Source organism: Macrosteles quadrilineatus, unplaced genomic scaffold (assembly GCF_028750875.1).
Source record: "Macrosteles quadrilineatus isolate MER2022 unplaced genomic scaffold, UCM_ALF_1.0 Scaffold_8__2_contigs__length_117827958, whole genome shotgun sequence".
Taxonomy (NCBI): Eukaryota; Metazoa; Arthropoda; class Insecta; order Hemiptera; family Cicadellidae; genus Macrosteles; species Macrosteles quadrilineatus.
In genome coordinates this window covers 1,928,813-1,949,238 of record NW_026542601.1, presented here as the reverse complement: position 1 = coordinate 1,949,238, position 20,426 = coordinate 1,928,813, and the positions used below count along the sequence as shown (strand labels likewise).

At 34.4% G+C, this 20,426-nt stretch overlaps 2 protein-coding genes across 2 annotated transcripts in view; one reads left to right on the top strand and one right to left on the bottom strand.

Annotated features, from left to right (window-relative positions):
- The window catches only part of LOC129000811 (poly [ADP-ribose] polymerase-like), a 34,654-nt gene extending 33,694 nt beyond the window's left edge, over window positions 1–960 (top strand). The window contains exon 22 of the mRNA XM_054427832.1: window positions 220–960. Coding sequence (XP_054283807.1) covers window positions 220–292 — 73 coding nt within the window. The 3' untranslated portion in view covers window positions 293–960. The remainder of the gene's footprint in view (window positions 1–219) is intronic.
- Window positions 961–1,372: 412 nt separating this feature from the next.
- Window positions 1,373–16,382, bottom strand: LOC128999511 (CDP-diacylglycerol--inositol 3-phosphatidyltransferase-like). The gene is made up of 4 exons (XM_054426074.1): window positions 16,223–16,382; window positions 12,296–12,372; window positions 4,097–4,380; window positions 1,373–3,840 (listed from the first exon to the last, which is right to left on the bottom strand). Exons 3-4 carry the CDS (start codon window positions 4,357–4,359, stop codon window positions 3,462–3,464), a joined length of 642 nt encoding a protein of 213 aa, XP_054282049.1. The 5' UTR covers window positions 4,360–4,380; window positions 12,296–12,372; window positions 16,223–16,382; the 3' UTR covers window positions 1,373–3,461.
- Between the last annotated feature and the right edge of the window lie 4,044 nt (window positions 16,383–20,426).

Genomic DNA, 20,426 nt, shown 5'->3' with positions numbered 1-20,426 from the left:
ATCATGTTTTGTACTGAATAAATAAATAAACGTATCATGTCTGATAGTCCAAAACAAGCAGCATATTAATGTCTTCCAACAGAAACTGCTAACAGGTGTTATACATTTATTTGCTAACGGATCCCATTTATTTGTATAAATTGCATTTTTCGGGGCTAGTTGTTTTTTTTAAACTATTTCATGATGTTTTAATCGTTACTTCCTTAACCAGTTCCCCAGGTATATTGTTTACGACATTGGACAGGTAAAGGCGAGATACTTGTTTAGGATGAAGTTTGACTACAAGTTTTGAAGCGCTGAATGAGTTCTGCGGTTTCAATCCCAGTTGGAGTTCCTGAAATGCAGTTCACTGAAAGTTGGGAAATTGTGTATTTTATACGAACATCTTTTTATAATGAATGAAGGAGCAACAATCCAGTGTGACACCTACCATTTTTTTGTGTATATTCAGTGTTACATTTGCAGTAAGCTGGTAAAAAATTTTCATTTTTGACTACTATTTTTCTTAGGTTATTATATTTATACTTGATGCTACAACACGTGTTACCTTCAAGTGCTGAAAACCAATAATCTTGCATTATCCAGATGCACCATAATCTTTGCAAACAATAAGAATTGTTTTTTGTAATAAGTTAAATACATTGGATTCATTTTTTGTGTGATTTCAAAGGTGTTCTTTCTTAAATTTTGGAGACATTCCAATGATTTTTCTCATTATTAATTCTTATTTGTTTACATTTTGGTCTAGTTTCTCACAGATTTGTTTTATTAAGGTAATTACTGCATTTAACCTATTGTGTTAGTTTTTTCTGTGTGTGTAATTTTGTGGATTTTCTAGATATCCTTTTGTTAAGTTATTTTGTTATTTGTTCGTTCTACCGGTTTCAGTGCATACCATTAATCACTTTTTTGTACCTGAAATTGTACATTGCTATACTCAGGAAATATACTTTTGAAAATGATATTGATTTACTTACTTTTAGATACAATAATTACTTATCTTTACAAAATAATTTTGTAAGTTTTATTTTCATATAGCATTTTTAATTGTTATAGTTGATTTCTCAGTCTTTGATGGCATACCTTCAATCAGTCGATTTTCGAGCCGAGCCTGGCCTTAAAGCTTGAGAGATCGAGCAAAAATTCAGAAAATCAAGCTTGAGTCGAGCTTTTACAATTCTGATCCTAAAACACATCTGCAAAGTTTGCGCAATCAAAAAATTCAAGCGCAGATGGCGTAGGTAACGTTATTTTGTAATCGCAGGATGATGTGTAAACAATCGTAGGAGATGTCCAGGATTTTGTTGCCGATAAGCAGTAGAATATAAAAAGGTTGTCATGGGGAAAAGTTTGACTGAAAATAAAAAAAAACTTTGGTTTCACACTTAAATATTTATTTGACACTGGAAGAGATCCCTATAAAGGCTTTTGTAACACAATTAACACTCTTTGGAATTAATATCTACTGGAATTGTGACATTCTGGAGGTCCAATTGGACTAAACTACACTATCAGTATCACAAATATATTTCTATCACTGGTGGAAACTATTTGTTGATTGTTATTGTACTTATTAAGATACTGGTATTAACTTTGGATATAGATTTACCACTAAAACGTAAACATTCATTGTCGTTCGTAATCCGGCCAGCAAGATAAGAACAAATCCCATTCCAAGTAAACTTTTAATCAAATTTAATCCAATGTCAATGATCGGAAATATATTTTCTAAAAACTTCTGAGATTTCGGTACCTGCAAAAATCTGAGAAACACTCATGGACCAAAATGATTTTGGTTAGTTGCAATCAATCAAAATCTTGTATTAATCTATTTCAGTTTTTATCTCAGAACCATGATGTCTTTAGAATAATTTATTTTCCACCAGTGTTTGATCCTTAGATAAAATATAACACTAAATAAACATGGTAACTCAAGCAGTAGAAAAATACAACTAAAGACACAACAACCTGTAAAAAATACCACAGGAATGATAGTGACAATAATATAGAAATAACATTTAAAACAACTAAGTACAGTTACAAGAAGAATGATTCAGTGTAACATCGAGTTATGGTTACTCTTATTTTCACGATGAAGTGCATACTTGGATTAAACTTTATATGAGTATGGTTAACACTTAAATACTTTTAACACTAAGACGAAAACAAACACTAATTTTCTGCTACACCTTGACAATTCACAAAGAGCTCCATAATTACCCTAAAAACATTGTAGCTAATGTTACTTTTGCACGAATGGAGAATAGGCAAAGCTCCACAAATGTGATTTTTTCACAGTTTGTTTTTTCATTTTTTTCCTTGTATATAAATGAACAAACAAAAAAATAAAGGAAAAAGGGAGAATTTGTATTATGGATATAGAGTCTCAGTCTAGTTTATCCACAGTATTGAACTTTGAATTGCTATACAACTTGAGGGGGGACAAAAATATATTTCCACAACAATCCTGCAATAGCGGCTGTTTTCAATACTGTAAAAGTAGTGTAAATATACTAAAATAGTATATTTCATCACTCAGGGCCTAAAGTGGCTCTTTTTCTATCACTCTTAAAGTACTCCCTTTCCAATTATTTGTAACAAAAATAATTCCTGATCATAAGAATTTCTCTTTTTTAAAAGTATCTAACATTTTTTACTGTTTTATAATATTTAGATTTTGTTTTTATTTTAACATATTTTTAAAGACTTTGTTCTAACTTAATGACACACCTCATTATTTAAATCTATTGTTGAGTATGGTGTATAGTTTTTCATTAATTTATTTGGAACAATTTGAAAGATCAACTTACATAATCATAGCAGCCTAATAATTAAACAAATATTTTTCACTAGAAAATTAAGAATTTATTTGCATAGACAGTTTTAACTTGCTAAATAAAAACTATGTTGTAGATGTAATCTATACTTCAGAACATTCAACAATATCAGTACGGTACTGTACTATACTACATAATTTGCCATTTATGATACAACAGATTTATAGGCAATAAAAGTATAAATTAAACAACATTATAATAATAATTTAAAACATAAACTATCTTCATCATAATATGAATATAAATTACTCATTAAAAGTATCAAAAGAAGTTTTACAAGGGTAGAAAAACTGATAAAAACTAAATGCTCTCTTTGGTCCATGAATAACGTAATAAAGAATGTATATTTAAGAAGCTTTGGTCTAAGAATGGCACAACAAAAGGTAATGTGAATTCAAGAACAGATTTAAATTTTGTTGTTCCATACTTTGACAGTTCTGTTATATAATGTAGAAGTACCATTTTATTTACAGCCACTTGGTGACTCATTGATAAATCAAAATTAGCATGTACTCTCTCAGGAACTCTACAAAACTACTAGAATGGAACGGCCTCAAACCATTGTAATCTGCGATCCCCAAACACGCATCCCAAAACCCAAAGCCAGGTTTGTAATTGAATCCTTTACTTCTTCCTGTTCTCTCTTTCCTGAACGTCCATAGAGCCAATGTTGCAGCACGCAACGTAGCCGTGCACAAGTGAGATGGCCGTCTTTACCGCCATCACAGGAGCGGACGCGTAACAAATCAGACGGAACAACCCGATCCCAGCGATAACTGGGCCTTCCGCAAAATGCATTGCGTAAAGGGAGGCAAAAAATGCTTCGTTTCCGAGACACATGAAGAACAGAACAGGTCGGCTGGTGTAGTATATCTTCATAATGGGGTTGGCACCAAGGTCGATGAGTTTGTGACTGGTCTTGCCTTGCAGAAGGGATGAGTGAAGGTAGATCCAGTGACAGGCGACGTCGATGGTCATGGACAACTGGAACCAAAACATGTACCTGGGGAAGGAGCGAGAATATCAGTACATGATACAGAGGAAGATGCTACTTGACCTTTTAGATACAATAAAGCTAACACTCTTTAATAGAAAGAGACTCGAGTTTTTAACTTTAACTGTAATTTCTCTCTAAGCTTGCTGATTTCTATCTTCTTATAAAAATAATCTTTAAGCAAGAGGTGTATTTAAAAAAAAAGCAAATACCCTTTAAAAGAAAGGTTGCATTTTATAGGACAGCTACCAACGCAACATCTCACCTCGGATAAAAGTTGCTCAGCGTCACCAACAGACACATGGTGCCACAGCGATCAGTCAATTGATCCAAGATGGCGCCAAATTTGGTGGCTTGGTCGAGGTAACGGGCAGCATGTCCGTCAAGAGCATCCAACAGCCCAGAGATAACATAGCAGACTACGGCGACCGACCAATCGGTGGCCATATAGTAGAACGAAATGATTGCCAATATTACTCTGGCGTAGCCGATCAGGTTTGGCACAAAGAGGAAAATGTTCTCAGCCATCTTGATACCAGTCGAGGATTACTGCAAGAGGAAAAGTTCTCTGTCACTGTTAAGGGAATTTATACCATTCTCACAAGGACGGTCAAGCGTAGTAATTTAATGATTTTCCAAAATGCTTATTATTAAGTCACTGAATTTCTTTTTTCTGTATTCCAGCAGAAGTGTCAATTTGTAATTAACATGAGGATTGGAAACTTTAAATTTTATCCTTTTATATTGTTTATAATCCTTGTAGCATGACCGTGACAATATTACAGGTTTTTAGGTTATTACATGAAATTATTATTGCTTTTGGGGGATACACAACTTTTACTTAAATACTACTAGCAGCTTTGCAAATTCCGAATTAGATTTTGATCCATAATAGCAGCAACTAAGAAGGATCAATACTAAGATTATTTTTATGTAAATCCTATACGTTATGTATCATATCTTAGATACTTATTTTAAGTGTTTTCAAACTTTTGGATGGATCCCCTTGCTCATCATAAGTTTTCTTGGAACTGAGTGTTAAGCTCTGCAACCCTTTGGAACTACAAGAACCATTCTGTAATTTAATTGGGCAAATTTTATAGTTCTTTTCCTTCATTTTTGATGGAAAACGCTGATTGTTTGAAAACAAGTTTTTGGTGGAAACGCAACAAGTAAGGATAGGTCAAAAGTTGTAGCACAATGCCTGATTCGAGGTGCAGCTTACAAATAATCCACTCCGCTGACTTTACCTAAGATGTCAACAGTTTATTTATTAACCTGCACTGTCTCCTGGCCAGGGGCATTAGACTGCTCTGCCATTGGTCAGACCAAACTATTTATAGCACTATACAATACTGGCCAAAGCCCAAGTATTGTGGTTGTAATCTTAACTTCTAGGGTGCAGCACATGTAATAGATAGTCTGTTAGAGCAAGATTGGTTAGCTAAATCTTTCAACCAGTAATTACCTCTTGGAGCGTGGAGCTTATTTTGTAAGTCAGTAATTATTAAAGTTGTGTTTGGTTTTGTTCATAGTTGGAAGTTAAAAACTGGACCCTACTAGGTATTATTGGAAACTTGGTCAAGGAATCAACTGGGTTTGACTATTGGATACTGAAGTAGACATCCCATCTGTATGGACCAACTATCGCAATTTTTTAAATTAGAATTTAACATAGTTGTGTGAGCCAGTCACAGAATGTGCTCGTGTCAAAATTATATTTTCTACCTTATTTTGTGTTGCTGAAATAGTTTACAACGGTTGCTTTAGCTCATTTTGACTATGGTAGGAAAAAAGTTTGCTTTTTCAACAGAAATTACTAATTTAGAGCACAAACTGCACAAACTGTTGGTGGCTTACATTAACTACGCTGATTTTGATTAAAAAACTGACAACTTCAACATGGGGATGGAATGTCTAGTTTCATCAATAGTCAAAAGGTTTTAGCAACTAACAATGTTACACTAAGATCTAGATCAATTTGTAAAATCCTTTATTCATGTTGACCCAAAACATAAAAATTAATTGTAAATTTAATTGTGAATCTGTGATGACTTTCGGAAATAATACATCCTTATTATTTCATTGTAAGTATTAAGTCCACAATAATTCAATGGCAGGGATTTTGACACAAGCCTTAATAAGTAAAATTCAAATATAAGGTAGCCTTACTGCTCTACATTCAGATTCTATTTTTGTATTGTCATTTTAGGACATCAATTCATTTTTTATTTTAACAATAGGTACAGAAAAGTTCTCAAATATGAGGACCTGACACAAAATACCTTGATTCCAAGGGCTTTGATTGGTTCTGAGGATAGAAATATTGTTTACGACAACCCACTCTGAATAACACTCACATCATTCTAGTTAGTTGCTCTATTGAACTACGCTCTTTTTATGACAAGGAGATGAAATAAACAAACCAGAAAAACATTTTTGTATCAATTTATTCAAACAAACTAAAAGAACAAATACAATCTTTGGGAATGTAATGGTTATATGGTAGGGTGAGGGCACCAGTGAATGATCTTTAAGCTCGAGTTTACACTTGTATCCGAAGTGAGAAAGTAGGCAATTAAGCTACAATGTACAGAATAGTTTCAACGTATTCTTAGATTCTCCTGTAATTCCTAATTATATAACTTGAAAAATTGTGCCGAAAATACAGTTTATCACACATAAATCTTTGGTGAATCGTCAGCAAATGACCGCATGTTATTTAAATTGTTGCCTCCCACCTTTTCACCCCATGTGTTCCAATGACCAATTGATCAGATAATTATTGGTTTTTAACCTTAACACGTTTACTATGAATTACATAAATAATATATTGCAGTTTCCATCAATAATCAAATAAAATCAATAATCAATAATTATAATCAATAATAATGATAATCAATAATAATAATCAGTAATAATAATCAATAATCAGTAATAATCAATAATCGTGGCAAATGAATACAACCAACCTTGTTTGTATAAGACACAATAGTGGAAATCTTGAAAAACTGGTTGGAACACTTAATTTTGTTTGTATTAGCTTACTAAAGTATGATTAAAACTTTCTTTTTGAACCAGGAACATGTTGGATTCCAAGTGGGCACCAAAGTTTCTATTCAATTTTTTATACAAAACAGTAATTCACTGGTGCACTCACCCTATAGTTCTTTTTGTAAAGTACCTGTGTTTTATACAGTATTTACAAATAGAAAATTTAAGAACCTTATGAGGCAGGGATCTAGTAGTTTTAAAAATCCATAACAGTTTGAGCATTATTGATTCTTATATTTAGTTTTAATATACGATGCGAGCTAATAAAAGTTGAAAGTTCCAAAACAAGATTGTTTATGTAATATATTTACATAACATTAATTATTAATATATTATTATTAATTATGTTTTTACATAACATTAATTATTAATTAATTATTAATATATTATTATTATTAATATATTATTATTTATATATTTGTATATATGTTTATGTAATATATTTTTTGCCTACACGGTAAGCAGTTGATGTCTGGTCTAGTTGTGGCAAAGAAGGTCATTTAAAATAAAACTAAAAAAACTACCCTTTTGAAAATTTTGAAAAATTGCAAAGGCTCTTGAAAATATTATTTTTGTTTATTAATATCTCAGTATATTATTTATTATTGTAGTTCAGAATGATTGACTGTGTTCAATGTAATGCAAGTGCATATAGGCTAATAAAGTTTATTTTGATCTGATTTGAAATTTGTTTGCAAAAGGCACTCAATAAAATCAGTTGGAGCTCAATAAATTTGCTGAGTACTCTTACGATGCTTTTTTTCACAAATAAAACAATATAATAATATAATATATATATATTTATATACTCGTATAATAATATATAAAAAGAATATAACATTTCTTTAGTAGGTTCTCAAGCCTCTACAAAGCTACCATAGATCATGTATATTTGTTGCTGGTAGTGTGGTGATGTAAAAGGTATTGTGAATGATTTGTCAAGGAAGGTTGTTAAGGAAGGTAATAACATTCCTCGTCTTACCTTTTGTGGGAACTATAATGCTCGCACCGTTAACACTTAATTCTTAACACTTGTAGCTTAAAAAACAAACAATGACTAAATATAAATAATCCAAAATCTACCAGTCTTAAGATGGGTACTCTGAGATAGTGTGCTGTACTATCCAGACAAATAAAGAAAATTGATTGTTTTCCAAACAAAACACTTCTCCGCTGAAAATAGCATATTCACTAGAGCATAAATCCATTGATTTTCATTCCAATGGATGAAAATCCATATTTTTTTTTTGTCCATGTAAGGTTTTTAACTGCTAAATTTATCCCATATGTAGTCTTTGAAAGGTAAAAGGGCAATGCATTGTTCGGCCTCGGAGACAAGTTTGAACCATATTAAACTGTGCAATTGGCGGAAGTGTCCCATCATTCTATTTATTACTCACAACAAAATATTAACCTGTTTCTTTAGTGTACTTTAAATGTGCCTGAGTACATTATAGCTTTTTAAAACATGTCCTCAGTGAAATTTTGTTTTTTTGAAACAACATTACAATCAGTTTGGTCTCTGCAGAAGGATTTTTTTACCTCAAAGTGGAAATAAGTTTTATAACTTTTTACTTGGAAAACATTAATTTGTTTGTAAAATTGCTACTAGAATGTTAAAACATGTTTTGGTCATACCGCACAACATACAGCCAATTTTACTACATGTGTCGTAGGGTTAAATTTTTTTTTTTTTTACATTAAAAATCGGGTGTCTTAAACTTTGATTGTAATTTCCTAGTAAAATCTAAACAGAAAACAGAAATTTTAATGATTCAGTTGATAATTTGCTACAAGTGGGGTTTTCTCTATAATATAGAACCTTGCCTGATTGGAAAAAAGATCTTTGATGTCAAGGCCGGTGTTTGAAATTTGAAATGTAACTTATCACGAAAATTCCCCAGGAGGAGGAATGGCCATAGTTCTAAGGAATTGTAAAGCTTGCCTAGCAGCATTTACAGAAGCTTCTTCTTCATTTCTTCCTCTGCCAATAAAATTCCACAGGCCCAAAGGGATTTCTACTTTTACATTACAAAAAACTAAAGTGTGATCTTCGACGATTTCAATATTCTCAAATTGATCAACACATTCATCAATTTTACTTCCAACAAATGAGGAGTTAGTTGGCTTTTCATCTTCTTTTGGGTCTGATGAGAGGAATTCAGGTAATACATTGATAATGCTGTCACTTTCACTTCCTTTTTCTCTTGCCTCAATTTCCTTCAATTCTTTATACGAGTCGGGAAAATCATCTTCAAACAACAATTCAGACAGCTCTTCCAAAGCAGACCCAATCTTATCTGGAGAGATAGAAGTCCTTGTTACAACTCCTTCCAGGGCATCAACAACTTCCTCCAGAAATGTCATTGGGTCCTCCATCAACTTGTAAAACTCCTCTGGTTTATCAGGCAGACTCACAAAAATGGAGGGAAGTTGGACCTCGTCTTTTCGCACGTGAAAAATATTATGAAGATGTTTCACCTCGTACGACCAGTCATGAATGAAATTCCCGTTTTTAATCTTTTCTTGATCCCTCACTATTTCTTCTGCAGGCTCCTCATTTTCCTGGGCGGGTATAAAACGTTCTTTTAGAAGTTTCTCCATCTTGGCGATCATTTTCTGAGCCACTAAATGTTTAGCTTGCTTCTTTGTGCGAGCAACAGCGACTTCAGAGAACTTGCCCAAAGTGCATTTCATCGCAAAGATTCTCGCATGAGGCGGACCTTCTTCTGAGGCTAGACTGTAATTGGCGATGGGAATCTTGTTGAGGACACAGATTTCATCCAACTTGCCAACAAAGTTCATCTTTATCGAACCAGTATACGGTGAGGCTATATCTACATCTTCCTTGTGATTTCTATCGACAAAGTCCATACCATTCATCTCAAATTCTCTATTCCCCAGCAGCCTATTTAACAACGTCGCAGCAGCATCATGTTTTGCCTCTTTTTTTGTCTTCCCGTCACCAATGGCTATCATATTCATTGCTGACACTTTGAACTTGTAAAGAGGGTCTTTAGTTCCTGTGCCATTGTAAATGAGTTCGTAGTGTGGAGTCATTCCCTTTTTATGTAGCAATTCCTGCAGGATTGAGACAGGGGTTTTGCTTCCCATCGCCAGCTTGCCATCCTCTCTGTTGAACACAGCCATCTTCAGCTGAAACACGGTACGCTGCAGTCACTACTCTGCTACACTACACTGCAGTAGCTGGTGTTGTGTGAGTAACTCACCTACCACAGCCATCACCAAATATTATCAATATGCTTTATCATACATAATTTTATGAATATTTTATTCCCAAATACAGAGGTAAAATGTCATTATCTATGGAAAACCTTCATGGGTTGTCCAGATGAAGTAGAGTGAAAGACAAAGAAGCATGAGAGCCTGTCATATTTGTTTATTTATTTAACTCGACTGATATTATGTACACCAACAGTGGAGAAGTAAACAGCGCTAGACATGGAGTGTCTAGAATAATGTAATAAAATTCCATTACTATAGTATGAAACTTAGTTTTAAGAGACCAAAAGAGATTATCATCATAGTGAAAGTCATACAAACTACAAAAGTTAAAAATTCAACAGGGTTAATATTGTGAAAGATTTTCAACTGCCAAAACCTGAGTAAGTTTGAGGGGTGTGACACACATTTCGCACTCAATGTCTTGACAGGAGTATCAGTTGATTTTAAAGTATGAGTAAAGGGGTTTTTTGCAGAAGATCCCCATCACTTTCTTAACATCAACACGAGTGTGTCATTTAACATTCAACTATTCAGGACGATGAAAGCATCATTGACGTATCTAGTATAGAAAATGGTTAATGATGACAATCAATGAAACAATAAAATCATTTTCTACACTAGATACGTTGATGATGCTTTCGTTGTCCTAAATGGCCAAAACAGACAACCTCAAATAGTATTAAATTCAAAATCGACCACGAAACCAACAGCTCTATACATTTCCTGGACGTAACAGTAACAAAAAACAATACCAGTACAGTAGAAATAGGAATATACAGAAAACCAACCCAAACCGATCTTGTGATTCCTGCTAACTCAAACCACCCTTACAACAAAAAAAATAGCAGCTTTCAGATCTCTAGTGTATAGATTACTAAACGACAACCTGAGCCAAGCAGAATACTGCAAAGAAAAACAAATAATAAAATTGATAGCCATCAACAATGGGTACGATCCTCAAATTATTGAAAACATGATTAATGAAATACTAAAGAAAATAAACACAATAATCAAGAACCATGGCAATCATAAGGTAAACCAAAAAATTAATCGTTTTTTCTTGAAACTGGGAGCACATAAACACATAACACATAAACACTTTCCATCATAATCAGTATAAAACAAGTTTTCCCAACGTTTCAGGATCAGGAATCTGATTTAATCCTAAGGTGAGATAATAGACCCAACTAAAACATAACATAATAAATAAACAAACCTAGCTAAAGAAGGAAAATCACATAGAATGTTGTGAAAACTTTATTTAATACTAATTGTGATGGAAAATGTCACCAATAATCCATCAAACACCTCGACCCCTCCTTCACCAACAATGAACTTCAAACAAAGTAGTTTTTGATTTTCATTACGGTAATAATAACACAATTAATGGATGACACACCCAATCACCAAAGCTAGTGAAACGAGCCATAACAATTACACAAACACAAGTATGTAGCAGTAGTATTCCAGAGCAAGGCGTTTGAGTGAACTGCTTTTTCATTTGCAGGATGAGATTTTTTTACTTCCGTAAAAATCTATTCACATTTGATTTCATATCTACAAATGGACTGGAAGCATGCAAAGTGCTTTTATCAATGGATAAGCTATCAATACTGTTCTTGAAACTGGGTCCACCAAAACTTCTGGACAAACTATTTTGTGGACATGACGCCTTTTCTTTAATAAAAACTGTTAACAAACCAGTAGCCTATTTCCCATTCCCTTGTTAAGGTTGTTACAGTAACCAGTTAACATTACCGTAAACTGAGCTAAGCCTCCCACTGAGTGCTGCTGTTAATTACTGACTTATGTATTCACTGACTATTTGAAATTAGCTAGACTGAAAAAAACAACCTAGGTACCTACTTCAAACAAAAGAATATTTTAAAAACATAAATCAACAAAGTATTGGGGATGATACCTAATACTTTCATGCATTTAACTGAAATGGTGACCATACAAAGGTAGGTATTTTATTAATATGTTAGTGTAGAAAATATTTCTGTGTGCACTGATTCATGTAAATAACAAATTAACTATTCAACTCCAATGTCTATCATCATTACTTTTTTCTGTTATTCTTGATGCATTTTTATAGTTGTGAGGTGAAAGGGATTTCAAGGAGTACGGCCTAGTTGTATGTAAATGCTCGATGAAGACTTACCTAATTACTGAGTGGCTTCAAAGGTGTGACGACTTATTCAAACCTTCATATTTACGTTTCACCACAATTTAAACAATCTGTAACAAATTACACAAAACACATAAAGTATATTAACAATCACTTATTTCTACAATGTCATGGAGGTATCAGTGATTGATTAAGCTTTTTACGAAATTGCTTGATGAGCTTGGACACAATTCTGACATATTGTGTTGGTTAGAACAGAAGCTAATACAATACAAGATTTAATTTTAAAATAAGTGATTTTTGGTCCAGCCAGCTAAACCTTAATTTTGTTTTGTATTTAGCAAGTTAAAGCCAGTAAATAGCTTAATAGTAAGTACTTTGTACGCTGACCCCAAAAAGCGCATGTTTTGTCAAAAACCCCTTAACTTAAGTGACAAAATTGAAATCAAAGTCTCTGTTGTTCACCTTAGAGCACAATTGAGTTGTGCCAATGAAGGTTTAGACAGGTCCAATTTGTTACAGCAACTTCTACCGGTACTTGAAGGGTAGGAAGGCAATGAGAAGATTAAACAGCTGTTGATATAGGTTTCACAACAATTCAACATGTGTTATAGAAAACTAAAACTAGGATCGCTGCATTGTGCACCATCAGTTAGAAAAACACTTTAAATGTAGGGAGAAAAACTCGTTGGAACATGTTAAATCAATATGAAATAGCCTATCAGCTGTTTTTTCTCCTTCCTCAAACAAGTTGTCTTTTTTAAAAGTTGGATTTCTATCAAACTTAAATATTAACTCTGTTCCAGTCAACTCTTCCTTTTCATTTGTAAACAGTCAGTTGCATTCTTTTTCATGTTTTATGGGCTAATAATAAATTAAAATCCCGACTAATTCCTGAGCTACATCTCACCCCAAGTTACTGTGGGTAGGCCTCAAGGGAGCACTGATGTTACCCAACGTTAAAAACGTTTTAGTATAAATATAGTCAATAAAATTAACAACTATACTGTAACTTAAATTTGTTTTTATTGGAGAATTTCTAGAGAATATTAACAAATTTCCCATAGAACCTGTAGGGAATATTAGCAAATTTCCCATTATAGGAAATAAGCTAATTAATGTAGTATTCATGGAAAGACCTAGGCCTGGTATCAATTTACTTTTACGTTCGATCAAAACTCTTAGACAAAAATTGCATCAGTGTATGACGTCAAAACACTTAACTTATGGTATTACAAAAAAAGATCATTTCATAAGGACAACTTACTTTGTCAAAGCTTTTAGAAAAAATTGCAATTAGTGTTTGAAATAAAAACGCCTATTGTCTAGTGAAAAAAATCATCTGTTAGGAGTCATTTTGTCAAAGCTCTTTTTCTTGATAAAAAATGTTCCTGGACAAACGCACCATTAGGTCTTTCCACTAAATGTTGTTCCCTGTCCTCCCTTTCAACTCTAGCAAACAATCTCGCAGTTCGTTCTTCTTCATACATTTTATAATCTCTAAATAAGGTCAAACACAAGGGCGCACAAGGAACTAGGCTCCAGGAAACCCGTTACATCACAAGGAGCACACGGAAGTTACTTCCAGTAGTGACTAAAAAGCCATCCCAAGGTCGACTGACAACTGGGAAAGGAGTAAGAGTAGACAAAACCAATTCTGCAAAAGAGGTGCGTGTGGTAAATCAAGCGACAGCCCTGCCGAACATATACTATGGCTTTTATAACAAAAAAAGTACCTACCCAGAGGTAACTTCCGTGATGCACCCGATGGAAGGTTAAGAACTTGTATTTACTATTTATTATTATTATTATTTATTGGATATTGTATTTTTTTAACTTGTCTACCGAAATTAGGTTATGTTAAGGTCTTTTAGTTTTTAGGCTTTAAGGTCTTTTAGTTTGATTGTGTTTGTAAATGTGACATAAGTCAGTCTATGTCTATAGGCTACAGTAGACTCCTTCTTATCCGGACTCCTCGGGACCGAGGCCAGTCCGGATGACGGTTTTTCTGGTTAAGCCGACATCCCAAAATACTCGTTAAAATGGATCGTTTACGGTGATATTTGACTTCAATTTAGGAGAGCATTGTATATAAGACATGTGATCACTGGTCTCAAATCTTTCCCACGAGAACAGTTGTTTCACTACCGCCCACTTCCTGCCGATCTAGTCCGATTAAACCAATGTGCTGATAAAAATTGTCCGGTTAAAGAGATGTCATTTTCGTCAAGTGTAATCCGGTTAAAAGGCGTCGGGATAAGAGGGAGTCTACTGTAGTGAAAAACTTAAAGGCCAAATAACATTTTTTTCTTTGCCTACATTGATGGGGAGTTTGCAAGTACTGGATTCACTAGGCCCAGCCTACTTAAATGAAAAGCTCAAAAGTTTAATGCTGTCATGGTAAATAAGGAAGATAGGTTTGCTCTTGATACAGATAACTTATATAGGCCTACCACAAACCAGCCTTAGTAGGCAACAAATTGCATTCATAGTTTTTCAAAGTTTTGAATAAAACTACAGTAGACTCCCTCTTATCCGGACTCCTCGGGACCAAGGTCAGTCCGGATAACGATTTTTCCGGTTAACCCTCCCAGTGTTACTTGACGAAAATTCGACAAGCAGCACACTTTGTGTAGTGTTACTTGTCGATTTTTCGACACGCAGACATCGTTTACGGCGAAGGCTCTATGACTGACTGAATCGGATTGAACTGGATCGAGTTAGGTATCATTCTTTCCGTTATATTCTAAGCTTTCTCCAGAGGTCTGTCTCTAAGCGCTATTCATTTTAGTTCCGAAAATATTGTAGTAGACAGCTGACGTGCGTGTATTTGTAAACAGCTAGGTTCCCCCGGACCGATGACTGATGTGTTTTATTACGTTTATCATTGTTTTAGTGTTAAAAATCAAAAGTAGTGATATACGTGGTGCATTATAAGAAGATTTAAGTGGTTTTGAAGTGCTGGTTGATGATCCTGAAGAAGTAGGTAGTGATATTGATGTACATTATCAGCCAGATTCCTAGCTATGGTTAGGCTATGCATTCTTAGCTAAACGCTATGTACTGAAATCAGTTTTTTGCCCATAACTTATTTATTTGCAAATATACTTCCTTATTTTATTATATATTTGTAATCCTCATAAAATTTAGAACAAAGTGGCTATTTTCAAATATTTATAGGCCTATAATTTATACAATTTCATTGAGCGCGAACTTATTTTTTTTTTTTTAATTTTCAAAATTATATTTTTTTTACCTAAATTTTTTTTTTTTTTAAATGTTCCTCATGTTTTATATGTAATATTGAAGCCCATGATTTTCCAAACAAAATGGTATATAGAACATTAGAATTAACATTGTTTTAAGCTTCTCAGATCCGTTTTAATAAAACCTTGCAAATGCGCCAAAAATAGGTGGACATTAAGGCCTAAACTATGGACACTTGGAGGGTTAAACCGACGTCCCCGAAAACTAGTTAAAACGGACCGTTTAAATGCATAGGCCTACTGTAGAAAGGATTTGACTTAAATTTAGGAGAGCATTGTATTTAGACACGTGATCACTGGTCTCAAATCTTTCTCACAAGAGCAGTCGTTTCAGTACTGTACCACCCACTTCCTGCCGATCTAGTCCGGTTAAACCGATGTGCTGATAAAAATTGTCCGGTTAAAGAGATGCCATTTCTGACGAGTGTAGTCCGGTTAAGAGGTGTCCGGATAAGAGGGAGTCTACTGTATTCAGCTTGGGTCTAAAGTTACCCTTTTAGGCAGAGGCCCTAGCCTGTTTGGGAATAATGATTTTTATGAACAAGTACTTAGGCCTTAGTGATGGTAGTCTTTGGTAAAAGTGAATGATTGGAGAAGTCGAGCTAGATTGGACCAAATATAATTAAGTTACCCTAATATAAAAGGCCTAAGTCATATACAAACTAGGCTAAGTCACTGTTACAGTTCATCTTACCTTAGTTTTCTCATAAACTCTACATCCACCCTAATATTATTTTATCTTTCAAATTACAGCAACGTCTGGAGAAAAAGGCAAAAGAAACGGTTGATTCAATGATTCTGTTCTGTTCTGACTGACTAACTTAATAATCTTATCTTTGACTCGACTGCTTCACTGCTTCTGCTGCCGTTGCCGTACGACGGTGCTGCGGTGACCGGTGAGGGTGAGGAAGTTCGGTTTGATAACGACTGTTCTGTCGTTCTCGTTCTGCCTTCTGTCTGAGTCTGACTGACAGCATTTGACTTGACAGTCTGTCTCAGTCTGTCTGAAGTCTGGCGCACTGAGCTTGAGCTATAATCAATGGTCTGACGTCTGTCTCTGAACTGAACTGAACTCTGAACTTCTCTCCTCAGTTAGTTGACCCATAGCTGGCGAGCCTTTCAAGACCGGAAAATGCCGCGCTTCTGCGCATGCGCTAGTAACTGGTGGCGTAGCAGCAGCTATTTCAGAAAGTCACGGTCACTAACCACTAACTAGCGTCGTTGTCGTAATATTTATCTTGACTGCACTGCAACTGCAACTAGTTCCTCATAATTATTATTCATATAGTTTATTATTCTTTATGTTATGATCGAGTTATGTCTGAGTTGAAGTTGGGGTTAATGTTATTGATAGATTTTTATTGCTGCTGTGTTGCGGAGGTCATTTATTATCGATGATGTGCTCCTTCTTCAATGCGAAGATTCTGAGAAATACGAGTAATATGGAAGACATCAATAACACTGGAGTACTTTGTAGTTTATGTGGAAAATTTTATTTTTAGTTTATGGACGAGAGAAGTACAGAAGGATTCCAATTAATAAGCCAGCTATGTTCAACAAGGCAAAGCCAATAAAATAATTTGTTTTATTCACTAGCGCTTTTGAATGGAAAACTTGTTTCTGAAAGCGCTAGTGAATAAAATAAATTATTATGTATTAGCGTTGTTGAACATTTACCCAGACAGCACACTTTATCCCAGGGACATCCCATAGTAGTCCCATATGTCCTGAGAATGTCTCGGGATATGTGCGCTATCCTCAGGATATCCCGCAAAATCCCGGGACGAGTACGAAATCCACAGGATATCCTACAATATACCGTAATGTCCCGGGATTTGTAAGTTAACCTCAGGATATCCTGTAAAGTCCCGGGATATGTACGAATGCCATAGGATATCCCAGAATGTCCCATGACATCCCGGGACATGTACAAAATCCACTGGATATCCTGTAATGTCCCGTAATGTCCCGGTAACAAACTGAAGAAAAAAAATACTACCACTGATGAAATGTACAGTATATCTAAATTTAAATGTTCAACAAGGCCAATATTTAATAATTTGTTTTTTTCACTAGTGCTTTTAGAAACTTGGTTTCCATCTTCAGGCTGTGTTTACACCCAGACAGCACACTTTATCCCAGGGACATCCCATAGTATTCCCCTATGTCCTGAGAATGTCTCGGGATATGTACGCTATCCTCAGGATATCCCGCAAAATCCCGGGACGAGTACGAAATCCACAGGATATCCTACAATATACCGTAATGTCCCGGGATTTGTAAGTTAACCTCAGGATATCCTGTAAAGTCCCGGGATATGTACGAATGCCATAGGATATCCCAGAATGTCCCATTACATCCCGGGACATGTACAAAATCCACTGGATATCCTGTAATGTCCCGTAATGTCCAGGTAACAAACTGAAGAAAAAAACTACTACCACTGATGAAATGTATATCTAAATTTAAATGTTCACCAAGGCCTATATATAATAATTTGTTTTATTCACTAGCGCTTTCAGAAACTAGGTTTCCATCTTCAGGCTGTGTTTACACTAGTTCAAAAAGTAAATATTTACTTAATAAATTAATTTTAAACCAAGTTAAAACAGATGATTTAAAGGATATTGGAAAAATAAAAATAATATTAGAAAAATTAATCTTTTCAATTTTAGATATATTACAGTGTTGTTCTTGATGTAATTATTTTCAGTAATTCCGAGTTTATAATTGAGCCGTCTTCATGCACTATTTAACAAATAATTTTGGTCTGTTTTTTTTTCTAAAAATAAGATTCCCACGCATTAAGATGTTGAGGTTTTATAATTTATTTTAAAAGTTTAAGGTTTCCCAGATTGAAAATATGTCTTGTTAATACTATGGCTAGCAAGGGTTGACTTTACTTTACTGACATATTACTACCACTGAGTTCAGGAAAACTAGAGTTCTATCATAGTTGTGTGAAATGTGAATTTAATTCTAACTTTAAATTAATAAAACAACAAAAAACTAATTTTAATCATATAACAATCAATTATTACATGCTAATCTAATGGTGATTAAATAATCTATATTCAAATACCAGTATCCTCTCCAACTACCAGAAGAACAATTCAACTACTTGAGGCCTAAACAGACAGAATCATATATAGCCTATACTGTAGTATCAAAAATATTTTAAGTATTGCGACCATTGCAACTGTCGGCTACTCTTTAACCACTTGAAAACACCCATAATCAACAAGCGCAAATAGCTCAGGAGGTAAGGTAAGAGGCTCACAAGGCGAAGGTACCAGGTTCGAAACCCGTCTGGGCCAAAAACTTTTTTCTCGTTTCTTTCTTAAAAATTTGTGTTTATTAACTATTTAATCAATTTACTAAACTTATAATTAAGCTTTTCATACTAAATCTATATTATTTTGTGTTTTTTATGTTCAGGCCCAGACCACACTTTATCCCAGGGACATCCCATAGTAGTCCCATATGTCCTGAGAATGTCCTGAGGACTACCCTGGGATGACCTCGGATGTCCCACGGATATGCGTGTGAGCTTATCCGTAGGACATCCCCGGGCGGGGACATTAGGCATTCCTGTGGATATCCTGTGATATCCCAAGTTGACCATAGGACCACTATGGGATATCTTGTATATCCTGTCGCAATATCCGTGGGATGTCCTGAGGAGAAAGTGTGCTGTCTGGGCACTAGTACAAAAAGTAAATATTTAATTAATAAATTAATTTTAAACAAAGTTAAAACAGATGATTTAAAGGATATTGGAAAAATAAAAAATAATATTAGAAAAATTAATCTTTTGAATTTTGGATATGTTACAGTGTTGTTCTTGATGTAATTATTTTCAGTAATTCCGAATTTATAATTGGGCCGTCTTCATTATTTAACAAATAATTTTGGTCTGTTTTTTTCTAAAAATAAGATTCCCACGCATTAAGATGTTGAGGTTTTATAATTTATTTTAAAAGTTTAAGGTTTCCCAGATTGAAAATATGTCTTGTTAATACTATGGCTAGCAAGGGTTGACTTTACTTTACTGACATATTACTACCACTGAGTTCAGGAAAACTAGAGTTCTATCATAGTTGTGTGGAATGTGAATTTAATTCTAACTTTAAATTAATAAAACAACGAAAAACTAATTTTAATCATATAACAATCAATTATTACAGTGCTAATCTAATGGTGATTAAATAATCTATATTCAAATACCAGTATCCTCTCCAACTACCAGAAAAACAATTCAACTACTTGAGGCCTAAACAGATTAACAGAATCATATACTGTATATAGCCTATACTGTAGTATCAAAAATATTTTAAGTATTGCGACCATTGCAACTGTCGGCTACTCTTTAACCACTTGAAAACACCCTTATCAACAAGCGCAGATAGCTCAGGAGGTAAGGTAAGAGGCTCACAAGGCGAAGGTACCAGGTTCGAAACCCGTCTGGGCCAAAAACTTTTTTCTCGTTTTTTTCTTCAAAATTTGTGTTTATTAACTATTTAATCAATTTACTAAACTTATAATTAAGCTTTTCATACTAAATCTATATTATTTTGTGTTTTTTATGTTCAGGCCCAGACCACACTTTATCCCAGGGACATCCCATAGTAGTCCCATATGTCCTGAGAATGTCCTGAGGACTACCCTGGGATGACCTCGGATGTCCCACGGATATGCGTGTGAGCTTATCCATCCCCGGGCGGGGACATTAGGCATTCCTGTGGATATCCTGTGATATCCCAAGTTGCCCATAGGACCACTATGGGATATCTTGCATATCCTGTCGCAATATCCGTGGGATGTCCTGAGGAGAAAGTGTGCTGTCTGGGTACATTTTGTTATACATTTCATATTTCATTGTAAGCAAGATGCCAATA